Here is a 26,363-nt window from a genome sequence, read left to right as displayed (position 1 = left end):
AGATAAGGGGGCAGTCTGCAGAGGTTTAGATACAAGGTAATCACAGAGGTAAAAAGTATATTAATATAAACGTGTTGGTTATGCAAAACTGGGGGATGGGTAATAAAGGGATTGTCTATCTTTTTAAACCATAAAAATTCTGGTGTAGACTGTTCCTTTAAGGCTATTTTAGATTCACCTAGGAATATGATAATATGAAATTAATAATGGATAATAAAGATCCCCATAGATTTTTTTTTTTTGTATCTGAATATAATGCAAGGATACAGGGTATAGATTGAAAGCACTAGCATATTTTGAGAGATTGTAACCCTGGAAGGATTTAGACATTTACCAATGCCAGCATATACCCGTCTGCCTAATCTAAGAGATCAGCTGATGTGGGTAGTCAGAAAATTTCTAAACAGGGTTACATTACCTCCAAGAACAATGGAAGTTTCTCATGTTTGAACTGTTCTAACTGTAATAACATGATAAAGGGTGGTACCTTTTTAAATCCAAATACAGGACATAAATTTAAAATCCAGGGGCATTTTAACTGCAATGCTTCATTTGTAGTTTACCTGATTAAATGCTGCGTGGCATTATTTATGTAGAACGACCCAAAGCATCCGAGATAGGATCCTACAACATAAATCTAATATTAGGACAAAGGATTTAGATGCCCCTGTTGCACATCACTTTTTGATTGCAGGTCATTCAATTTCCGAGGCAACAGAGAGGTACTACTTAAAAAACATGAAGGCTTTTGGCTTTATAAGTTGGATGCATTAACCACAAAGGATATAAATAAGGAGTTGGATAGAACCTCTTTATTTAAATTTAAAATTAAAGGGCTATGATACCCAAATGTACATAACATAAACATAGCTGTAAAAAACTGACTAGAAAATATCACCTGAACATCTCTATGTAAAAAAGAAATATATTTTACCTCGAAATGTCCTAAGTATTCAAACCCCATTGTAAAGGACTTTAAGTATAGAAACAGCAATAAGGGGAGCTATGTGCGCTTCTAAAGATAAATTCTAGCTTTTGATAATACACTATATAAGAATTGCAGGACTACTGAGCCTAACCATAAGACCTTAACGATACAAATTAGATACGTATGTATACTAATGTGGTCAAATAATAATAAAAATAGAAAATAACCTAATTACGTGGGTAGATGTGTGATTTAAAAACACCAAAATTGGATAAAATGAAATAAAAATCAGATAATGTGATTATAAAATAAGCAAATGTTTATTCTATAAAAATAAAATACTAATAATATTCACAGGATACAATATCTAAAAGAACATTACTAAGTAAATCGATACAAATATAACAAGATAAAAATATAACAAGATTCATAAAGTTAGAGCCAAAACAATAAATTTTCGTGTTTGGACTCTTAGTGGAATTATAATTATAGTACATAAATAATGTCTCAATAACGCATAAAAAAGAAACATTTGTATCGCACTGCAGTGGATAATATAAAAAAAAAGGGGGACTTGAGATTGAACACTTAAAAAACAGTCTTTGCGGTCAAAAATTGTAAATCCTGATAATAGTGCTAGAGGATCGGGGTAACGACCCAAGTCATTCTGATTTTACCTGTGAGTTGTTACCATCGATTGTTAGTTTTGCAAAACGTATTCTCCTTACGTCCTTATTTGTGAAAATAGATTTACACTCTGTGGTTGTGATCCGTGATGTTGGACCCGTATGTTACTTGAACTTCCGGGTCATATACGGTAATCCTATATTGTTAAAGGAATGATTCTTAGAGCGTTGATAGAGCAATATTGCCAAGCCTCTATGTATCCTCAACAGTTTTGTAAGTGGGCTGGTTTGTTCTTTTCCTTTGGTCAAAAGATAAAGTTGGATCTTTATTAGCTACTATCGCAGCTTCCAAATAAAGATTTGCAAGTCTGCTATTAGTAATAGCTGAAACACCAGTATCTTAGACAGATTGTTGTTGTAAGCTCCTTTAAGCTACTATCGCAGCTTCAAAGTACATAAAGATGTTCCAAAATAAAACGTTTACACAGGAGAACTTGGCTCAGTGTATTTGGTACGTTATAATGCAGTCTGATATGGGCCCATATTTGAATCATTCCTTTAACAGTATAGGATTACCGTATATGACCTGGAAGTTCAAGTAACATACGGGTCCAACATCACAGATCACAACCACAGAGTATAAATCTATTTTCTAACAATCGATGGTAACATCACAGGTAAAATCATAACGACTTGGGTCGTTACCCCGATCCTCTAGCACTATTATCCGGATTTCCAATTTTTGATCGCAAAGACTGTTTTTTTAAGTGTTCAATCTCAAGTCCCCCTTTTTTTATTATCCACTGCAGTGCAATACAAACGTTTTGTATTTGTTTTTATGTGTTATTGAGACATTATTTATGTAGTATCATTATAGTTCCACTAAGAGTCCAAACACAAAAATTTATTGTTTTGGCTATAACTTTATGAATCTTGTTATATTTTTATCTTGTTATATTTGTATTAATTTACTTAGTAATGTTCTTTTAGATATTTTATCCTGTAAATATTATTAGTATTTCTTTCATGTAATTGGCAAGAGTCCATGAGCTAGTGACATATGGATATACATTACTACCAGGAGGGGCAAAGTTTTCCAAACCTCAAAATGCCTATAAATACACCCCCCACCACACCCACAATTCAGTTTTACAAACTTTGCCTCCTATGGAGGTGGTGAAGTACGTTTGTGCTAGATTTCTACGTTGATATGCGCTTCTCAGCATGCTGAAGCCCGGTTCCTCTCAGAGTGCAGTGAATGACAGAGGGATGTCAAGGGAGTATTACCTATTGAATGCAATGTTCATCCTAACAGGGATCTATTTCATAGGTTCTCTGTTATCGGTCGTAGAGATTCATCTCCTACCTCCCTTTTCAGATCGACAATATACTCTTATATACCATTACCTCAACTGAGTCTCGTTTCAGTACTGGTTTGGCTATCTACTTTATGTAGATGAGTGTCTTTTGGTAAGTATGTTTTCTTTTACTTATGACACTCTCAGCTATGGTTTGGCACTTTATATGTAAAGTTCTAAATATATGTTTTATACTTGTATTTGCCATGATTCAGGTTAATCAGTATATTTCCTTCTTACAGACTGTCAGTTTCATTTTGGGAAATGCATATGAAAAAATTATTTCTTACCTGAAAGTTTTTCAAATTGACTTTCTTTTCTAAATTGCGGGCTGTTAGGCTCGCGGGAGCGCAAAATGCTATAATTTATTGCGTCAATTTTGGCGCAAGACTTTTTTGGCACAAGAATTACGTTTGTTGACGTAATGACGTCATTTCCGGCGTCTTAGTTGGTGCCGAGAGTTTTCACGTAGTTGCGTCATCTATGACGCTCGTGTTTGTTGCAGACGTTTTTGGCGCCAAAAAATATTTTGTCAGTTGTGGGCGTCATACTTGGCGCCAGATTTTTGAAATTATTTATTTAAGTCATTATTTCTTTTTGCTTCTGGTTTCCAGAGGCTTATTCTGTTTGCATTTTTTCCCATTCCTGAAACTGTCATATAAGGAAATTGATAATTTTGCTTTATATGTTGTTTTTTCTATTACATATTGCAAGATGTCTCAATCTGACCCTGTCTCAGAATCTACTTCTGGAATGCTGCTGCCTGATGTCGGTTCTACCAAAGCTAAGTGGATTTGTTGTAAACTTGTGGTAACTGTTCCTCCGGCTGTAGTTTGTGTTAGTTATGATAAACTTTCAAAAGCAGACAATATTTCCATTAGTAGTAATCCATTACCTGTTGTTGTTCCTTCAACATCTAATGTTCAGGATATTCCTGTTAATGTGAGAGAATTTGTTTCTAATTCTATTCTGAAGGCCCTGTCTGTTATACCACCTTCTAATAAACGTAAAAGGTCTTTTAAAACTTCTCATAAATTCGATGAATTTTTAAATGACCGACAGCATTCTGATTTATCTGTCTCTGATGAGGATCTATCTTGTTCAGAAGATTCTGCCTCAGATATTGACACTGACAAAACTTCATATTTATTTAAAATGGAGTATATTCGTTCTTTATTAAAAGAGGTGTTGATTGTATTAGATATGGAGGAGACCAGTCCTCTTGATATTAAAACCAGTAAACGTTTAAATTTGTTTTTTAAACCTCATCTAGTTATTCCAGAGGTTTTTCCAGTTCCTGATGCTATTTCAGATGTAATTTCTAGGGAATGGAATAGTCTGGGTGGTACTTTTACTCCTTCTTCAAGGTTTAAGAAACTGTACCCTTTTGCCGACTGATAGATTGGAGTTTTGTGAAAAGATCCCCAAAGTTGATGGGGCTATCTCTACTCTTGCAAAGCGTACTACTATTCCTACGGCAGATAGTACTTCTTTTAAAGATCCTTTAGATAGGAAGCTTGAATCTTATCTAAGGAAGGCTTATTTATGTTCAGGTTATCTTCTTAGGCCTGCTATTTCTTTGGCTGATGTTGCTGCAGCTTCAACTTTTTGGTTGGAAACTTTAGCGCAACAAGTACCAGATCCTAATGTGTATAGCATTGTTAAGCTAATTCAACATGCTAATAATTTCATTTGTGATGCCATTTTTTATATCATTAGAATTGATGTCAGGTATATGTCTTTAGCTATTTTAGCTAGAAGAGCTTTATGGCATAAATCTTGGAATGCGGATATGACTTCTAAGTCAACATTGCTATCTCTTTCTTTCCAAGGTAATAAATTATTTGGTTCTCAGTTGGATTCTATTATTTCAACTGTCACTGGGGGGAAGGGAGCTTTTTTGCCTCAGGATAAAAAATCTAAGGGTAAATTTAGGGCTGCTAACCGTTTTCGTTCCTTTCGTCAGAATAAGGAACAGAAACCCGACCCTTCCCCCTAAAGGAGCGGTTTACAATTGGAAGCCTTCTACAGTCTGGAATAAATCCAAGCCTTTTAGAAAATCAAAATCAGCCCCCAAGTCCGCATGAAGGTGCGGCCCTCATTCCAGCGCAGCTGGTAGGGGGCAGACTAAGATTTTTCAAAGATGTGTGGATCAGTTCAATCCAAATTCATTGGATCCAGAACATTGTTTCTCAAGGGTACAGAATAGGTTTCAAGGTAAGACCGCCTGTGAGAAGTTTCTTTCTCTCACGTATTCCAGTGAACCCAGTAAAGGCTCAGGCTTTTCTGAAGTGTGTTTCAGACCTGGAGTTATCCGGGGTAATTGTGCCAGTTCCCTTTCCGGAACGGGGTCTGGGGTTTTATTCAAATCTGTTCATTGTTCCAAAGAAAGAGAATTCTTTCAGACCAGTTCTGGATCTAAAAATTTTGAATCGTTATGTAATAATACCAACATTCAAAATGGTGACTATAAGTACTATTCTGCCTTTTGTTCAGCAAGGGCATTATATGTCCACAATAGACTTACAGGATGCATATCTTCATATTCCGATTCATCCAGATCACTATCAGTTCCTGAAATTCTCTTTTCTAGACAAGCATTACCAATTTGTTGCTCTTCCTTTTGGCCTAGCAACAGCTCCAAGGATCTTTTCAAAGGTTCTCGGTGCCCTACTCTCTGTAATCAGAGAGCAGGGTATTGCGGTGTTTCCTTATTTGGACGATATCTTGGTACTTGCTCAGTCTTTACATTCTGCAGAATCTCACACGAATCAACTAGTGTTGTTTCTTCAAAGACATGGTTGGAGGATCAATTTACCAAAAAGTTCCTTAATTCCTCAGACAAGGGTAACCTTTTTAGGATTCCAAATAGATTCAGTATCCATGACTTTGTCTCTAACTGTGATATTTAGGTTTACCACCTTAGTGTAAGTTCAATTGTGGAATGCTCTGTGACTTTAATTTAAGGGTTGTAGCTCTTTTCTTGTTTACAGCTGGTAGAAATAACTGATTGGCATGGACAAGGTGAGACAATTAATGTAAGTAATAGGATTTCTTGTATGAACAAAATGAGTTTATACAATAGTAGAATATAATGCCAGGAAAAAAGGTTAGTTTGTAATCAACCAAGTGTGACTTTGTACTGAGGGAATAAGGATAAACACAGATATATGAGAATCTTCTGGTATAATTCCCTTATATGACTGAGGTAGAAAATATATATGGTTGCCTTAAACATTCAAGTGGTACTGTTTGCAGTTTCTTCACGCACTCACACAATCACACATAAAATATTTACAATCCAACAGTTTTACTGAAGTGCCCCAATATGCGCAGGATGAGAGACAATGTGGATAACTTCAACACAGATTCCAGTTCACAGTCGATATAAAATAAGAACAAACTTGGGGGGCGGAGCCAGCAACCAATCTGAGTGGTCGCACATAGTAGGAGCTCTCTCCACAAAATCTCCCTAAAACCATTATTTACCTCTTAACCCCCAAATTAAATTACCCCCAGGATCATACTTAACACCCCTCACACTAAAGCACCAAAGAGTAGAGACACTTTCAACCTGTTGCCACACTTAACATAGCTGTCTAACGGCAGTATACCACCATCCTGTGAGAATATACCTAAGTGACCGGAGCAGTAGACCTTAACACCCGGCAACTTTTTCCACCGGCTCTGTCACTTTCAAGCTTACCCGATCTCACTTGCAGGCTCTGCAGATGTGCTGACACCCGGTGCGCAGCTCCCGCCGACTCCTTTGAGATCTACAGGCGGTGAGACCTCCCGCAGCTCCATTCGACTCACACACCCTCAGGAGACACCCCTCCCAACTCACTTACCTTGAACCGGATAGCGAGGGATAACACTGGCAGCATGGGGCCTATCTCCTGACCGGATTGCGGCATTTGTCACGGAACCCCGGGCACTCAGAAACAGAGGTGAACTTTTGGCGCGAACGGACGCCATTTTTCTTTGCTGCATTGCATCCTGAAGCTGAAACAGCTCCTCCAGAGGTCACTTGGATGGCTCATAGCTATACCAGGGTAAGCAAGTTTAAATCATTATACCACCGTATAGCCCAAGGAACTAAAACACACCAATAACCACCTGTGCAACGCTCCCCAGGGTGTTAGTCCGCTCTCTGTGCTTGCGATCTACCCTGATTCACTCTGCAGAGACACGCAGGCGCCATCTTGTATATATGCTGCGGGTTATGTGATGAATCCCCTTAGCCTCTGGTGAGATCATGTCCACGTAGCCAGCTGCCAGATCCTTAATTAAAAGTGAGCTAGACTTGCCTGCAAAGTGCCACAACCTTGACCCTATGGGGAGAAACAGTAACAAACTCACATAGTATACAGGGACGTAACCTACTCACTAAGCCTGATGTCGCTGTCTCTAGACAAATGGGAGTCGCATCTCTATCGAGTCTTGGATGATCATTTTACTGATCTGAGGCACCTAGTCACAGAGACTTTTGCAAACTTACTTGCGCAAGTACCCGAGACACCTACAGAGATACTTCCAGGAGCCGGTGTGGGAGAGGACCGGCCTCAATCTCCTTTAGCAGCCGTGAATGCCGATGGTGATACTGTGAGACACACGGAGGTCGCTGACACCACCAACGAGGCCTTGGTTAGCCCTAACAACATGATTTCAGGTCATATGGCTCCAGACTGCCGGAAAAAATGGTTATGCCGAGCAGAACCTAATATCTATGCCCCAGCAATGACATCCACACAGGAGACTCTTCTCTCAGACCTTTCACTATGGTCACATTTATCAGCCACATTATCATTTATCAGGAGGGAGAATGTGGCGGCTTTATGGGTGGACAGTTCATGTCAGCTTAAAGCGGGCATCGGCTAATAATTGCAAAGCTATGTTATACTAGATGTCGAAACTCCCTTGTTTACGCTTTTATTTTGACTAGGCTGTTTTGTATTGATCTGTCTGGTATAGCTGACTATGTGGCCAAACTTCTAATGCTCGGTGGCATAGGGGAATATATGTAATGCATCACTGTGCAGGGGGGTTATACACAATGGTTATCTCATATACATATGGGTAGGAAAGCTGTGTGGACCAACCTAGCCTGTTAATGATAATTTACAATCTGAGTAACGCCTGCATCTACATTAATTTCCATTTCATCTCTATGTTACTGGGTTCAATCTCCACAGGATTCACCGTATATTTCTCTTTTGTTGAAGACAATGATGTCAGATAACCTAGATCTCTAGCTGTATTCTGAAAAACTTTTATAACCTGTTATATTTATGTTAAAGTTCAATGTTAATATAGATATGTATATTTACGTAGGTACACCTTAGTATATTTATGCCTCCAAATATGATAGTACCTAAAGATCAGTCCCTTTGGGTGTGAGTTGATTTTGATCATATAGAAAGATTACTAAACTTAACTCTGTATTATTGTTTATATACCCCATTGGTAATATATCTTGACAGGTGATCCTGAGTTCCTAACTAATTTTCTAACACATAGACTAAAACCACTAATAGGGTAGTTTGAATCACCTTTCCCTGACCTGGGGTAAAGCGTATATTATAGTCCATTCATGTCAGGAAATATAGGTACTTATTTTGCTTGGTCCCACCCAAATTCACAGTTAAGTAAGAACCTTACACATTCACCCTTTTAAAGGATACAAAGGGGAAGCAGTATGGTTAATATTGACTATTATTTACTTTAACCAAGGATCCCAAAACACTACATTTAGCAAGATACATTGAAATGGGTCCAGACCTAGCTAGGACACTGCTCCTAATATTCACTTAACAGGCTCTCAGTTCTCAATAGTTTTTATAAGCCTAAGTAGTACTACATTGTACTATAATCAGTCATATTGACTATTTTACTCTAGCTCTCCCGAAGCGGTCACATATCAATAGCTTAGACGCCTCTTTTTATATATACCATATGGTGGGATTGTGTCTTCATTGGAGTAAGGCGTATTCTGGTACTCATGACAAGATGCTATGGGTATGACCTGCTATTCTACACTAGCCCCTTCTTTCATTAGATGGAGGATTATACTCCTATAGGGTGTACATATGTATCTTTCTACAGCCTTTCTTATATACAACTTACCTCAAGCTTGACACACGGTACTTTTACCAGTTTTTTTTTTTTTTTTTTGTTATTTCTAATGATTATATAGTGTGGCACAAATTTTTGCTGTCTATGCTGATATGTAGCAATAGAGGAGTAACCTCAAGCCTAGCTCTCAAATATTATGGTTTAATGCTATTCACAGGGTAGCCCCATGGAGTTTACTGCCGGACCAATGCCTCCCCTTTTACTCCAGGTCTTGTGTGATAAGACGGATATCAGCCTTAAAGCTCCATATAACCTTAATAAAGTTAAGACTGCATACGCTTAGATATTTACAATAAGTAACACGTTTCCCACACTATTCTACTTCTATAAACATTATTTGTTCTATATTTGATTGAGCAGCCATATTAAGTAATATACAATATATATTAACTTCTCCCCCTATATGTGATTTCTTCAGGACATTAAACTTAGAGACCCCAAAGCTCCACCAGATTCTTAACCTAACAGGCTCCGCTCCCACCACCTCCCCCACTTAGAGTGGCTCTGGACCGCTGAAATTCCCTTCCCCCAAATAAAACCTTCATACTAACCCAGATTTTACCCCAACTTATTTGGAATAGACAAACTACTATAAAAATCCCATAGTAAAAGGGGGACCATCATTATCTTTACTTAGTCAAAGGTCATAAAAAGAGGTTGCGTTATTATATGTCCTAGCTATCCACATCTTCCACACACAGGTCCTTTATACTACTCTATGGTGATCTTGTTATTCTACCTGGTTAAAGCCTCTATCTATATGTATCTATTAGACAAGACACTCAGAATTGTAATCTCACTATCTTAAAGTTTTAGACCAAACTTATTCTCTATAAGAAAAGATTTTAAAGATGTATTCTTCAAGTTAGACATGTATTTGGACATATTTTCTGTTTTTCTTGTTGTAATTACTTGTTACCTCAATAAAAAAATATTTCTCAAAAAAAAAAAAAAAAAATAAGAACAAACTTAAGTAAGACCCAATTAAGCAATGGTACGTTACCAATTGGAGCGTGGAGAGCGGAATGAATACCTTCCGTAATGAGCTGAGATAGAAGCGTGGAGAGCGGAGAGCAAGTGATCCATGTGATGCGGTAAACGCTTGTGTGTGAGCGCAGCTTCAGCGGAAGTCCGAAAGTAGATCCGGTAAGCCCAGGAATCCTTAGGATGCGGCTCCGATATTGAGTATACACACAGCGAACTGAGGTTAGGCAAACAGGTTAAGAGAGAGGCTTAGAGAATGAGGACAATCTTCAAACCTTAAGGTAAAAGGACCTGAGAATATAGATAGTATTTCACAGAAGAATTAATGCTATAATACAGATTTAATTTTTAGGCAGTAAATGATAGAATAGTACTTCCTTAAATAGGGAGGAAGTACTAGTGGGAGTGTCTTCTTAAAGGTACATCACACTAACAGACAAAAGACGTCTGAAATTGGTTTCAGCTTGTCAGAACCTTCAGTCTCAGTCATTCCCTTCAGTAGCTATGTGCATGGAGGTTTTAAGTCTCATGACTGCAGCATCAGACGCGATCCCCTTTGCTCGTTTTCACATGAGACCTCTTCAGCTTTGTATGCTGAGCCAATGGTGCAGGGATTATACAAAGATATCACAATTAATATCCTTAAATCCCAATATTCGACTATCTCTGACTTGGTGGTTAGATCACCATCGTTTAGTTCAGGGGGCCTCTTTTGTTGGTCTAACCTGGACTGTGATTACAACAGATGCAAGTCTTTCAGGTTGGGGAGCTGTCTGGGGATCTCTGACAGCGCAGGGGGTTTGGAAATCTCAAGAGGCAAGATTACCAATCAATATTTTGGAACTCTGTGCGATTCTCAGAGCTCTTCAGTTTTGGCCTCTTCTGAAGAGAGAACCGTTTATTTGTTTTCAGACAGACAATGTCACAACCGTGGCGTATGTCAATCATCAAGGTGGGACTCACAGTCCTCAAGCTAGGAAAGAAGTATCTTGGATACTTGCATGGGCGGAATCCAGCTCCTGTCTAATCTCTGCGGTCCATATCCAAGGTATAGACAATTGGGAAGCGGATTATCTCAGTCGCCAGACTTTACATCCGGGAGAATGGTCTCTTCACCCAGATGTGTTTCTTCAGATTGTTCAGATGTGGGGGCTTCCAGAAATAGATCTGATGGCTTCTCATCTAAACAGGAAACTTCCCAGGTATCTATCCAGGTCCAGGGATCCTCAATCGGAAGCAGTGGATGCGTTGTCACTTCCTTGGAATTATCAACCTGCTTATGTCTTTCCGCCTCTAGTTCTTCTTCCAAGAGTGATTTCCAAAATCATAATGGAGTGTTCATTTGTACTGCTGGTGGCTCCAGCATGGCCACACAGGTTTTGGTATGCAGATCTTGTTTGGATGTCCAGTTGCCAACCTTGGCCACTTCCGTTAAGGCCAGACCTTCTATCTCAAGGTCCATTTTTCCATCAGGATCTCAAATCATTAAATTTGAAGGTATGGAAATTGAACGCCTAGTGCTTAGTCATAGAGGTTTCTCTGACTCGGTGATTAATACTATGTTGCAGGCTCGCAAATCTGTGTCTATAAAGATTTATTACCAAGTTTGGAAGACTTACATTTCATGGTGTTCTTCTCTTAAATTCTCTTGGCATTCTTTTAGAATTCCTAGAATTTTACAGTTTCTTCAGGATGGTTTGGATAAGGGTTTGTCTGCAAGTTCCTTTAAAGGACAAATCTCTGCTCTTTCTGTTCTGTTTCACAGAAAAATTGCTAATCTTCCTGATATTCATTGTTTTGTACAGGCTTTGGTTCGTATCAAGCCTGTCATTAAGCCAATTTCTCCTCCTTGGAGTCTTAATTTGGTTTTGAGGGCTTTACAGGCTCCTCCGTTTGAGCCTATGAATTCTCTGGACATTAAATTACTTTCTTGGAAAGTATTGTTCCTTTTGGCCATCTCTTCTGCTAGAAGAGTTTCTGAATTATCTGCTCTTTCTTGTGAGTCTTATTTTCTGATTTTTCATCAGGATAAGGCGGTTTTGCGGACTTCATTTAAATTTTTACCTAAAATTGTGAATTCCAACAACATTAGTAGAGAAATGGTTGTCCCTTCGTTGTGTCCTAATTCTAAGAATTCTTTGGAAAGATCTTTACATTTTTTGGATGTGGTAAGAGCTTTGAAATATTATGTTGAAGCTACTAAAGATTTCAGAAAGACTTCTAGTCTATTTGTTATCTTTTCTGGTTCTAGGAAAGGTCAGAAGGCTTCTGCCATTTCTTTGGCGTCTTGGTTAAAGCTTTTGATTCATCATGCTTATTTGGAGTCGGGTAAATCCCCGCCTCAGAGGATTACGGCTCATTCTACTAGGTCAGTTTCTACTTCCTGGGCTTTTAAGAATGAAGCTTCTGTTGATCAGATTTGCAAAGCAGCAACTTGGTCTTCTTTGCTTACTTTTACTAAATTCTACCATTTTGATGTTTTTTCTTCTTTAGAAGCAGTTTTTGGTAGAAAAGTACTTCAGGCAGCTGTTTCAGTTTGATTCTTCTGCTTATAATTTCATTTTTTTTCATTATAAAGATTAAAACTTTTGATTTGGGTTGTAGATTCTTTTTTCAGCGGAATTGGCTGTCTTTATTTTAATCCCTCCCTCTCTAGTGACTCTTGCGTGGAGTTCCACATCTTGGGTATTTGCTATCCCATACGTCACTAGCTCATGGACTCTTGCCAATTACATGAAAGAAAACATAATTTATGTAAGAATTTACCTGATAAATTCATTTCTTTCATATTGGCAAGAGTCCATGAGGCCCACCCTTTTTGTGGTGGTTATGATTTTTTTGTATAAAGCACAATTATTCCAATTCCTTGTTGATGCTTTCGCTCATTCTTATCACCCCACTTCTTGGCTATTCCTTAAACTGAATTGTGGGTGTGGTGGGGGGTGTATTTATAGGCATTTTGAGGTTTGGGAAACTTTGCCCCTCCTGGTAGGAATGTATATCCATATGTCACTAGCTCATGGACTCTTGCCAATATGAAAGAAATGAATTTATCAGGTAAATTCTTACATAAATTATGTTTTTGTTTTATTTTTATAGAATAAACATTCGCTTATTTTATAATCACATGACATTATCTGATTTTTATTTTATCCAATTTTGGTGTTTTTAAATCACACATCTACCCACGTAATTAGGTTATTTTCTATTTTTATTATTATTTGACCACATTAGTATACATACGTATCTAATTTGTATCGTTAAGGTCTTATGGTTAGGCTCAGTAGTCCTGCAATTCTTATATAGTGTATTATCTAAAGCTAGAATTTATCTTTAGAAGCACACATAGCTCCCTTTATTGCTGTTTCTATATCATATCCACAATAGCTCAGAGGAACTATTGAATTTTAGGGTAGTAGCTTTACTCACACAATTTTTGGTGCACTCACTCTTGTCTTGTTTTTAGTAAAGGACTTTAAGTAGCAAATCAGTATGCTTGTAAAATAGTTAATGACCTCAGCACTGTTGATGCTGCTGTTCATTTCTTCATTTTTTTTTTTTTAAATGGAAGTATATCTTTTCCATCTTAATATGAGGAGAGTCCACGGGTTCATTCCTTACTTGTTGGAATACAGAACCTTGCTACCAGGAGGAGGCAAAGACACCCCAGCCATAGGCTTAAATACCTCCCCCACTCCCCTTATCCCCCAGTCATTTTTTGCCTTTCGTTAAAAGAGGTTGGCAGAGAAGTGTCGGAAGATTATGAGTAGTCTCTTATGAAGGGTAGTACTCTTCAGTATGGGACTGGAGCTTTAAGTAGTCTTGTCAGACTCTCAGTGAGAGCATTGATGAATGCTAGGGTCTGGAGATGCAGGGAGAGTCTTTCTGCGAAACCATCCAGACTCATATTAACAGCTCCTAAGCAATCAGTGTTGACGAGTTTCACTGCCTGCTTCTGTCACTCAAGTCCATGTCTGGTGCGATCCTACAAGACTGTCAAACTTGAGAGGCTCTGTGTCTGTTCCACGGCAGAGATTCCGGTAAGATCATTTTCATTTTATCTCATATGATAACGTAAAGAAGACAGGGTCACAGTGTTAATAACTCCGGAAGGAACAGAGAAAACTTATACATAACTTGCTTTATTATGTTTTATGCTGCCATATGTGTGAGATAAGGCTCAGACAGGTGTGGAACATTTAGATTTTACTTTTGCTTTTGAGATAACTGCATGGTCTGTTATTTGGCGTATTTCTCTCTTGGAGCAGGGGCAGTCCTGCATGGCAGTCCATGTGACCCGGTGCGGTCTCATTGACTTCCTCTTTCCTGACGATGCGGTTTACAGGAGAAGAAGCGGTTTCTCTGTGGGGCCTGGGTCATAGAAGGTGGTGAGTGCCCCAGCCATTGGGGGTATAAAAGTTCCATTTATCTTGTTCTAGTGTTCATCTTATAAAGTTATGGAGGACTCTGATGCGTTAGAGGGTACTCCTCTCTTTTCCTAAAACTAATACCTGTTTTATTGTGAGGAGGCTCAATTATGTTCCACATGCCTCGATAAGGTAGTTATATCTAAAAAGACAAACCTGTTTAGTACCGCTGTAGAGGAACCAGATTTTAGATTTAGAATCGAGCACTTACGCTTTCTGTTAAAAGAAGTGTTGGCTACGTTAGAGGTTCTGGAACCTAAATTACCAGAGGAACCTTCTATTCCTAAGCTTGACAAGTTTTATGAGGACAGGGTGGTGCCACAGACTTTCCCGGTTCCTGTAAAGATGGCAAATATTAAGAATGTATGGGAGAGACTTGGATCTTCTTTTTCCCCTTCTTCTTCGTTTAAAAAAATGATTCCCCGTTCCAGACTCTCAATTAGAGTTGTGGGCGTCTGTCCCTAAGGTGGATGGAGCTATCTCCATGCTTGCTAAACGCACTACTAGCCCGCTTGAGGATTGTTAGTCGTTTAAGGAGCCCATGGATAAGAAGCTAGAAACTCTATTAAGGAAAATGTTTCAGCACACAGGGTACTTGTTTCAGCCTGCAACGGCGGTTGCTGCGGTAGCTGGAGCCGCTACCTATTGGTGCGACTCTATCGGAGATGGTCGAGGTGGAAACTCCCCTTGACGAGATCCAGGAAAGAATTAAGGCCTTGATGGTTGCTAATTCTTTTATCTGTGATGTAAACATGCAGATTATTCGTCTGAATGCAAAAACGTTAGGTTTTTCTGTTCTAGCCTGTAGGGCTCTCTGGCTGAAGTCTTGGCCTGTAGACATGACTTCAAAATCTAGATTGCTTTCACTTCCATTTAAGGGGAAGATTCTTTTCGGTCCAGGCTTGGACTCGATCATATCCATGGTCACTGAGGGCAAGGGTGTCTTTCTACCGCAGGATAAGAAGAATAAACCTAAAGGACAAGGTCCTAATTTTCGTCTCTTTCGTTTGGATAATCCCAACGCCAGCAGCCCTCCACGAAGCTTGATCAGTCCAAGGGAACTTGGAAACCATCTCAATCGTGGAATAAGTCCAAGCAGAACAAGAAGCCCGCCCAGTATTGGATTGTGTTGGGGGCAGACTATCTCTGTTTGTGGAGGCTTGGTTGGGGGGTACGTTTCGCGCGATTCTAGACCTGAAGTGCCTAAACAAGTTTCTGTCGGTCCTATCGTTCAAGATGGAGACAATAAGGTCTATTCTGCCCTTAGTTCAAGAGGGACAGTTCATGACTACGATAGAAATGGAGTCTTACCTACATGTGCCAATACTCAAGGATCACTTCAAGTTCTTAAGATTCGCTTTTCTGGTTCAGCACTTCCAGTTTGTGGCTCTTCCCTTTGGTCTGACTACTGCTCCAAGAGTCTTTATGAAGGTTCTGGGGGCTCTGTTTGCGGTGGTAAGGTCCAGAGTTATTGCAGTAGCGCCATACTTGGATGACATCCTGGTCCAGGCTCCGTCTTGCAAGCTGGCAGATGACCATTCCAGAGCTGCTCTTCTTAAATCTCATGGATGGAAGATAAACTTGGTAAATAGTTCTCTGGTGCCTAGTACCATGGTGGAATTCCTGGGCACGATAATAGATTCTATATCCATGAGGATATTCCTTGCAGACCAGAGACATTGCAAAATTGCTTCCGCTTGTCTCGCCCTCGAGACCTCCTCAAGGCCATCTGTGGCCCGGTGTATGGAGGTAATTGGGCTCATGGTGTCCAGCATAAATATCATTCCATTCGCCAGGTTCCACCTCAGACCTCCTCAACTGTGCATGATGAGGCAATGGAACAGCGACCACTCGGATCTGTCTCAACAGATTTCTCTGGACAACCGGTCGAGAGAATCGCTCTCTTGGTGGCTCTGTCCAGATCGCCTGTCCCAAAGAAAATCCTTCTTGATACCATCCTGGGAGATTGTGACTATGGACGCAAGTCTCTCAGGATGGGGAGCCATTTGGGGTGCCAGGATGGCACAGGGCTGGTGGTCTTGAGAGGAATCTCTTCTCCCGATCAACATTTTGGAACTTTGTGTGATCTTCAACGCTCTGAAGGCTTGGTCTCTTCTGGGTTCATCCCAGTTTATCAGATTCCAATCGAACAACATTACCTTAGTGGCTAGCATCACCCATCGGGGGGAACGAGGAGCTCCCTAGCAAGGAGGGAGGTATGTCGGATTCTGGAATGGGCGGAGGACCACAACTGTTCGCTGTCAGCGATCCACATTTCAGGTGTGGACAACTGGGAAGCGGATTTTCTCAGTAGACAATCCTTTCATCCTTGAGAATGATCTCTCCATCCTGAGGTGTTTGCAGAGATTTGCAACACATGGGGGACGCCGGAGACAGATCTACCCAGATGCGGGTCGCGGTCCAGAGATCCACAGGCAGAGCCGATAGATGCATTAGCAGTGCCTTGGGGGGTTCAAACTAGTTTACATTTTTCCTCCGTTACCACTTCTACCTCGGGTAGTGGCCCGCATCAAGCAGGAGCAAGCTTCGGAAATTGTAATTGCTCCATTGTGGCCGTGAAGGATGTGGTTTGCGGACGTGGTGGGGATGTCCTCATCTCCTCCATGGAGGTTACCTTGTCGCAGAGATCGGCTGGAACAGGGTCCTTTTGATCATCAGAATCTAAATTCTCTGATTATGACTGCATGGAGATTAAACGCTTTAGTCCTAGCCAAGAGAGTGATTGATACTCTCATTCAAGCTAGAAAGCCGGTCACTTGTCACATCTATCATAAGGTGTGAAGGACCTACTTATTCTGGTGTGAGGAGTGTGGATTCCCCTGGCATAAAGTCAGGGTGTCCAGGATTCTTTCCTTTCTCCAAGACGGTTTGGAGAAGGGACTTGCTGCTAGTTCCTTGAAGGGACAGATCTCAACTCTATCTGTATTATTACACAAGAGGCTCGCTGAGCTTCTTGATATACAGTGTTTTGTTCAGGCCTGTGTTTAGACATTCCGCTCCTCCTTGGAGTTTAAATCGGGTTCTTAAAGTGAATGTAAATTTTACACTTATTCCCAATAAATATCGATTCTTATTAACTATATTATTGATACCGCATTGTTATTATATTAAAATATGCCAAATATAACATGATATTTTACTTTTCAACTTAGCTCCGTTTTCAATTGGAGCTCCTCTCATCCATTACTTCCTTTCTTTCCTTCGCATAACGTCTAGAGCGGTCCCACCCGCTCTATGACGTATTACCAAAGCGCGTTCACGATCTCCCGTTTTTGTGTGCATGCGTTTCAAATCAACTTCCGAATTTGCACATGCGTTTACTCTCTACCGCCGAAATTGCGCATGCGTTGATAAACTATGGTGTACTTGCGACCACAGCAGTTTGTTTGCGCATACAAAAGACGCATGCGCATAAAGTCATAATGACGTTTTGAAAAAGGGGCTGGACGCCACGGGGTAAGACCGATCATTAGTTTATTGATGTGTCAATCAAAGTAATAAACGCGGACCAAAATGGCGGGCGGAGGGAGAGAGCAAGATGATTCGAACTAACTAAGTTTATAAATCTATAAAATATAGACGATGACTTAAACTTATGCTAATTTTGAGAGATACAGCAGTTCGGATTGTCTACTATGAGTGACTTTACATCCACTTTAAGGCTTTGCAAAGGGCTCCGTTTAAGCACATGCATTCAGTTGACATTAAGTCTTGGAAGGTTATTTTTCTATTGGCTATTGCTTCGGCTCACAGAATCTCTGAAATGGCGCCTTGCAATGTGAGCCTCCTTACCTAGTTTTTCATGCTGACAAGGCTGTTCTTCGCACTGGGTGGGGTTTTCTCCCTAAGGTTGTGGTTCCTTCCTTGTGTCTTAATCCTCCTTCTTCAAAGGAACAATTACTTCATAATCTGGATGTGGTTTGGGCTTTGAAATTCTATCTTCAGGCCACAAAGGATTTTAGACAGATTTCGGCATTGTTTGTTGTCTATTCTGGGAAGTGCAGAAGGCTCCTTCCACTTCCCTATCTTTTTGGCTGAGGAGCATTATTCAATTAGCATATGAAACATCGGGAAATAAGCCTTCTCAGAGGATTATGGCTAATTCAACTAGGGCTGTTCTTGGGCCTTCAAGAATGAGGCCTCTATGGAGCAGATTTGTAGGGCGGCTACCTGGTCCTCCTTACATACCTTTTCAAAGTTTTACAAATTTGACGTCTTTGCTGAAGCAGCTTTTGGGAGAAAGGTTTTGCAGTCTGTGGTGCCCTCAGAATAGGGTCCGCCTCTCTTTTACCCTCCTGTTTTTCATTCAGTGTCCTCTAGAGCTTAGGTATATGTTTCCTACAAGTAAGGAATGAAGCAGGTGAGTGTACGTGTGTGATGTGTCTGAGGGATACAGGGCACAGGTGAGTGTACATGTGTGATGTGTCTGAGGGATACAGGGCACAGGTGAGTGTACGTGTGTGATGTGTCTGAGGGATACAGGGCACAGGTGAGTGTACGTGTGTGATGTGTCTGAGGGATACAGGGCACAGGTGAGTGTACGTGTGTGATGTGTCTGAGGGATACAGGGCACAGGAGAGTGTACGTGTGTGATGTGTCTGAGGGATACAGGGCACAGGTGAGTGTACGTGTGTGATGTGTCTGAGGGATGCAGGGCACAGGTGAGTGTACGTGTGTGATGTGTCTGAGGGATACAGGGTACAGGTGAGTGTACGTGTGTGATGTGTCTGAGGGATACAGGGCACAGGTGAGTGTACGTGTGTGATGTGTCTGAGGGATACATGGCACAGGTGAGTGTATGTGTGTGATGTGTCTGAGGGATATAGGGTACAGGTGAGTGTACGTGTGTGATGTGTCTGAGGGATACATGGCACAGGTGAGTGTATGTGTGTGATGTGTCTGAGGGATATAGGGTACAGGTGAGTGTACATGTGTGATGTGTCTGAGGGATACAGGGCACAGGTGAGTGTACGTGTGTGATGTGTCTGAGGGATACAGGGCACAGGTGAGTGTACGTGTGTGATGTGTCTGAGGGATACAGGGCACAGGTGAGTGTACGTGTGTGATGTGTCTGAGGGGTGCAGGATACAGGTGAGTGTACAGAGTATAATATATATATAAATTATAGTTTAGAAACTCTGTCATGTTTTTGATGCTTCTATTAAAGGGACTTGAAACCCAGCATTTTTCTTTCATGATTCAGATAATTTGAAAAGGTTTCCAATTTACTTCTATTATCTAATTTGTCATATTTACTTCAGCGTGTCATGTTATATTTGTTGAAGAGATATCTAGATAGGTAGCGTGCGTTTGTTTTGAGAACTACATTCCCAGTAAACGTACTGCCATTTAGTACTGTTGCTAATGTATAATATTCTTACAAAACTGCTGCCATCTATTTCTGCAGGCGTGTAGGTTTGAGGGTTCAGGTAAGTGTACAAGTGTGATGTGTCTGAGAGGTGCAGGGTCCAACCTATCTGAGGGACGTAAAGGCACATGTAAGTGTATTCATGTGACGTTTCTGAGGGAAGCAGGTCATAGGTGAGTGTATGTGTGGTACAGGTGTAGGGTTGCAGGGTACAGGTGAGTGTAAGTGTGTGATGTGTCTGATGGTGGCAGGTGAATGTGTGTAATATTACCACTTCCTTGTGCAGTGCTAAAAAGCTAAACTTTGACCATATGATCTATGCAGGTGATTTTAAGACTGAAGTTACACTTAATGCTGAACAAACAAATGATCTGTATGTAAAGAGTCAGCAGGAAGCTGTGAAGCAGGAAATCAGTGACAATATCAGTACAGGTGAGTGTACATGTGTGATGTGTCTGAGGGATACAGGGCACAGCTGAGTGTACGTGTGTGATGTGCCTGAGGGATACAGGGCACAGGTGAGTGTACGTGTGTGATGTGCCTGAGGGATACAGGGCACAAGTGAGTGTACATGTGTGATGTGCCTGAGGGATACAGGGCACAGGTGAGTGTACGTATGTGATGTGTCTGAGGGATACAGGGCACAGGTGAGTGTCGGTCTGTGATGTGTCTGAGGGATACAGGGCACAAGTGAGTGTACATGTGTGATGTGCCTGAGGGATACAGGGCACAGGTGAGTGTACGTGTGTGACGTGCCTGAGGGATACAGGGCACAGGTAAGTGTACGTGTGTGATGTGTCTGAGGGATACAGGGCACAGGTGAGTGTACGTATGTGATGTGCCTGAGGGATACAGGGCACAAGTGAGTGTATGTGTGTGATGTGCCTGAGGGATACAGGCCACAGGTGAGTGTACGTGTGTGATGTGTCTGAGGGATACAGGGCACAGGTGAGTGTACGTATGTGATGTGCCTGAGGGATACAGGGCACAAGTGAGTGTATGTGTGTGATGTGCCTGAGGGATACAGGCCACAGGTGAGTGTACGTGTGTGATGTGTCTGAGGGATACAGGGCACAGGTGAGTGTACGTGTGTGATGTGTCTGAAGGATACAGGGCACAGGTGAGTGTACGTGTGTGATGTGTCTGAGGGATACAGGGCACAGGTGAGTGTACGTGTTTGATGTGCCTGAGGGATACAGGGCACAGGTGAGTGTACGTGTGTGATGTGTCTGAGGGATACAGGGCACAGGTGAGTGTACGTGTGTGATGTGTCTGAAGGATACAGGGCACAGGTGAGTGTACGTGTGTGATGTGTCTGAAGGATACAGGGCACAGGTGAGTGTACGTGTGTGATGTGTCTGAAGGATACAGGGCACAGGTGAGTGTACGTGTGTGATGTGCCTGAGGGATACAGGGCACAGGTGAGTGTACATGTGTGATGTGTCTGAGGGATACAGGGCACAGGTGAGTGTACATGTGTGATGTGTCTGAGGGATACAGGGCACAGGTCAGTGTACGTATGTGACGTGTCTGAGGGATACAGGGCACAGGTGAGTGTACATGTGTGATGTGTCTGAGGGATACAGGGCACAGGTGAGTTTACGTGTGTGATGTGTCTGATGGATACAGGGCACAGGTGAGTGTACATGTGTGATGTGTCTGAGGGATACAGGGCACAGGTGAGTGTACGTGTGTGATGTGTCTGAGGGATACAGGACACAGGTGAGTGTACGTGTGTGATGTGTCTGAGGGATACAGAGCACAGGTGAGTGTTCATGTGGGGCATTCTAATATTACAACTTCCTTGTGCAGTGCTAAAAAGCTAAACTGTGACCATATTTATACAATCTTTGCAGGTAATGTTAAGACTGAAGTCACACTTTATACTGAACAGACTAATGACCTGGAAGATCTGAAGCAGGAAATCAGTTACAATATCAGTACAGGTGAGTAATGTGTGATGTGCCTGAGGGATACAGGGCACAGGTGAGTGTATGTGTGTGATGTGTCTGAGGGGTACAGGGCACAGGTGAGTGTACGTGTGTGATGTGCCTGAGGGATACAGGGCACAGGTGAGTGTATGTGTGTGATGTGTCTGAGGGATATAGGGCACAGGTGAGTGTATGTGTGTGATGTGTCTGAAGGATACAGCGCACAGGTGAGTGTATGTGTATGAGGGATACAGGGCACAGGTGAGTGTACGTGTGTGATGTGTCTGAGGGATACAGGGCACAAGTGAGTGTACATGTGTGATGTGTCTGAGGGATACAGGGCACAAGTGAGTGTACATGTGTGATGTGTCTGAGGGATACAGGGCACAGGTGAGTGTACATGTGTGATGTGTCTGAGGGATACAGGGCACAGGTGAGTGTACGTGTGTGATGTGTCTGAGGGATACAGGGCACAGGTGAGTGTACGTGTGTGATGTGTCTGAGGGATACAGGGCACAGGTGAGTGTACGTGTGTGATGTGTCTGAGGGATACAGGGCACAGGTGAGTGTACGTGTGTGATGTGTCTGAGGGATACAGGGCACAGGTGAGTGTACGTGTGTGATGTGTCTGAGGGATACAGGGTACAAGTGAGTGTACGTGTGTGATGTGTCTGAGGGATACAGGGTACAGGTGAGTGTACGCGTGTGATGTGTCTGAGGGATACAGGGCACAGATGAGTGTACGTGTGTGATGTATCTGAGGGATACAGGGCACAGGTGAGTGTACATGTGTGATGTGTCTGAGGGATACAGGGTACAGGTGAGTGTATGTGTGTGATGTGTCTGAGGGATACAGGGCACAGGTGAGTGTACGTGTGTGATGTATCTGAGGGATACAGGGCACAGGTGAGTGTATGTGTGTGATGTGTCTGAGGGATACAGGGCACAGGTGAGTGTACGTGTGTGATGTATCTGAGGGATACAGGGCACAGGTGAGTGTACATGTGTGATGTGTCTGAGGGATACAGGGTACAGGTGAGTGTACGCGTGTGATGTGTCTGAGGGATACAGGGCACAGGTGAGTGTATGTGTGTGATGTATCTGAGGGATACAGGGCACAGGTGAGTGTACATTTGTGATGTGATTGTGTCTGAGGGATACAGAGTACAGGTGAGTGTATGTGTTTGTCTAATATTACAACTTTCTTGTGCAGTGCTAAAAAGCTAAACTGTGACCATATTTATATGATATATGCAGGTGATGTTAAGACTGAAGTTGCACTTAATATTGAACAAACAAATTATCTGTATGTAAATAGTCAGCGGGAAGCTGTGAAGCAGGAAATCAGTGACAATATCAGTACAGGTGAGTGCACGTGTGTGATGTGTCTGAGGGATACAGATCATCTCCCCCACTATGCTTTGGGCGTTTTGTATTACAGGAAAGGGAGACTTTTTAGAGCCATCACTTCTTTCCAGTAATGAAAATGCCCCTGTTATTTGTAGCTGATTGTCATATAATTTATGTAGGACTGAAATACAAGTCTAAATTATTAAAGAAAAAAAACTATTTTGTTCCAATGGAATGGAGAGTCCACGATTTCATTCATTACTGTTGGGAAATTGACCACCTGGCGACCAGGAGGAGGCAAAGAAACCCCAGCCAGAGCTTAAGTATCCCACTTCCCATACTCCCCCAGTGATTCTTTGCCTCTGTAACATGGAGGATGGCGAAGATGGTGCTCTGAAGAGAATTGAATTATACAGCCCTTTAATGGATAGCTTCCCTTCAAGATAGGACTAGGATTAATGCTGTGCCCATGTAAACCTCTTAGTAAGAGTATTGGTAGGTGTTAGATGCTGGAACTTCTCTGTCCTCCTTCCAGCAATCTATTCTAACACCCCCACCTGGCAACCAGTGTTAGCTTACACTGCTTTCCTTTTCATCTCGGGTCCCTTTCAGAAATGAATGAGGTATGCTGTCATATCTGGAAGGCTTTGTCTGCTCCACAGCTTAGATCATGGAGGGTAAGTCCTTTTCTATTTCTATTTATACCTTTTCCATAGGCGGGGACAGAAGATACTACTAGGTGACCTACTGGCACCTTTATCTCCTTCAGGTAAATGATCTGATCACTCTATAATCCTTTTAACGATATTTGGTAAGATGAGCAGCTCAAATTAATTTTTCTTTAACTCCAGGCAGTGAAGGGGGTTGGAATGTTCTCCCCTGTCTACTGAGAGTGGCAAGGCTGGAGTCTAGACATTATCTCACTGAATAAAGGGTTAATAAGGCATTTATTACTCTTTTGTGAATCCTCTCAGAAAGGTGTTATAGTCGCTGCCTTTTAGATCAGACACGATATATCTGGCCCTCTAAATTTATCCCTATCAACGGGGATCTGAGGGATTGTAGCCCGACAAGATTACCCCATGGGGTTACATTGTCGCCATGACTATATAAGGTGGTTATATCTAATTTCAGGGGTTAGATGGGTTTCACCCGGCAGGAAAGTGACTGCCTTGTGTGAGATCTGAGGGATTGTAGTGCCACAAGAGTGCTCCATGGGGTTCCATTGGTGCCATTACTATGTAAGGTGGTTATATCTAATTTCAGGGGTTGGATGGGTTTCATCCCGCAGGAAAGTGACTGCCTTGTGTATTATAGAGCGCAAATCCACTCTAAGGGTAAAAGTTTTAATGTTCACTTAAAACGCGCTACTTTAAAATCAGACGTACAAAATTTCAGAACAAAATGTGCAATGCAAGATATCACTGTGTGATCCTTCTTAGCAGCAAGCTATGAGTCCTTTCCTAGATCCGCTATTTTACATGGGTCCTATCCGACGCAAGCTTCAATCCCTAGAGTTGCTCCACTCACCTGGAACTTACGAGGCTGTGATTACAAGCTGAAACTACAGGACCAAAATAACGGATCTAGGAAAGGACCACAGGATTACACGGGGATATCTTACATCGCACATTTTATTCTGAAATTTTGTACGTCTGTTTTTAAAGTTGCACCTATTAAAAGAAAATTTAAAACTTTTACCCTTAGAATGGTTTTGCGCTCGTTTTCTCCTTTTTCTTTTTGCAGCAGTTTTCTGGGATGCGGATCACAAATATCCCCCTTGCTAACTGAGCGGTATCCACTACATTCAAGATTTCAGATCTCACATTGGAAATTCAATCACAGAAACACCAGATTTTAAGGACATCCTTACACAAGATCTAAAGGACTTTATCTACAAACAGGTGTGACTGTTCTGGGACTAAGACATTTATTGACTTTACGTATTTGCATTTTCCCTTTGCTGAAAGGATAAATATACTTACTGTATATACTTTTATGCTTTTGACACATTTTTAACAATTGTTGCATACAGCATATAGTTTCATACCATTGTTGGGAAGTGCAGCAGTTTTTCTTATCTTGTGTGTTATAGACTTTAAACACTTGGGTGATCTCTAATGGCACTCTTATGGAGCACCCCTCTCGTAAAGTATCTTCCAGCCGTGGTGGGGATAAACAATTTTCTTCTCGCCGCGGGCCGTTTTTTTGGCGCACTTGTCAGGCAACTTTTTTAGGAGACGGAGTTTAAGGCTGTTCAGTTCTTAGCAGCTCATCCAATCTTGCTCTCTCATATTATTTAGTAACTGGGGGCCGTTAGTGCTCGGTCCTGAAATTTGTATAGCCGGCTTCTAGCGGCCTATGCTCCTAAATAGGACTTTGAACCTGAGAGTTATTTATTGTCGGGGCTGTGGCAAGCTGTTTCATAACGCTACTCTTAATTTATTTATAGAGCTTATTAGCCAATGCAGATGTTATGTCATCAGGTCTAATTGCACTGTAACATGTTTGGGATAGGTAATGCAAGATTTTTACAGTGTAACACGTTGCCTAATGGCGCTCTGCTTACTTTGGAGCTAGTTCTTGTGACCGATCCTGTCAGGTCATGGATCATCAGGACGCCGGGCGCTTATCCTGTCAGGTTATGGATCATCAACGACTTCTTTTGAGGGGGTAAGTTGTGCTCTGCTTTGAAGCACTGTGGAGGATTCATCGGTGACCAGGTTAAGCATTGTATAGCTATACCTAGATTAGGGAGCGGAGAGGGTATGGAGTTTTTTTTTAGTATGAGTCTCCTTAGATTTTGAAAAATATGTTATCTTGCTCCTTCATCCATTCGCTCTATTTATTGTATCTTGTAGCCTTTTATTTCATGTGGGGCTTTACTGTCACTGAGAGTTTTGGTTCGATCTTATATGTGGTGTAGTATTAAACTACATCTCAAGCTACACCAAAGGAAATTGAGTTTTCTGATTCCAGGTGTGACAATATCTCTAACCTAGGTGTTTACATGTCCTCATTTGGGACATTCTTAATATATGTGGGTTACAAACCTAAAGCAGACTGTAATCTTTTTTTGCTTCAGTAGATTGGCATCTATTATGCTTTCCCTGGGTTTTAAAGATGCACCCGTAGTGTGCTCTTTTTTTCTGGGAGTTTATAGGTGTTCAGTATGTTTTCATTTATTATCCTCTACTGCTGTTATTTATTGCCATGCAATAATACATAGTCTTTC

The 26,363-nt window shown here is 41.4% G+C and overlaps 1 protein-coding gene across 1 annotated transcript in view; it reads left to right on the top strand.

The window, feature by feature from the left end:
• LOC128656999 (gastrula zinc finger protein XlCGF26.1-like) overlaps positions 1 to 26,363 on the top strand; it is a 208,062-nt gene that overhangs the window by 53,000 nt on the left and 128,699 nt on the right. Inside the window, exons 7-9 of the mRNA XM_053711214.1 lie at positions 20,172 to 20,279; positions 21,704 to 21,793; positions 23,036 to 23,143. Of these exons, the coding sequence (XP_053567189.1) occupies positions 20,172 to 20,279; positions 21,704 to 21,793; positions 23,036 to 23,143 (306 nt within the window). The remainder of the gene's footprint in view (positions 1 to 20,171; positions 20,280 to 21,703; positions 21,794 to 23,035; positions 23,144 to 26,363) is intronic.

This window comes from Bombina bombina, chromosome 4 (assembly GCF_027579735.1).
Source record: "Bombina bombina isolate aBomBom1 chromosome 4, aBomBom1.pri, whole genome shotgun sequence".
Lineage (NCBI taxonomy): Eukaryota > Metazoa > Chordata > Amphibia > Anura > Bombinatoridae > Bombina > Bombina bombina.
The sequence above is the reverse complement of the archived record's forward strand: the minus strand, read 5'-3'. Positions and strand labels throughout refer to the sequence as shown.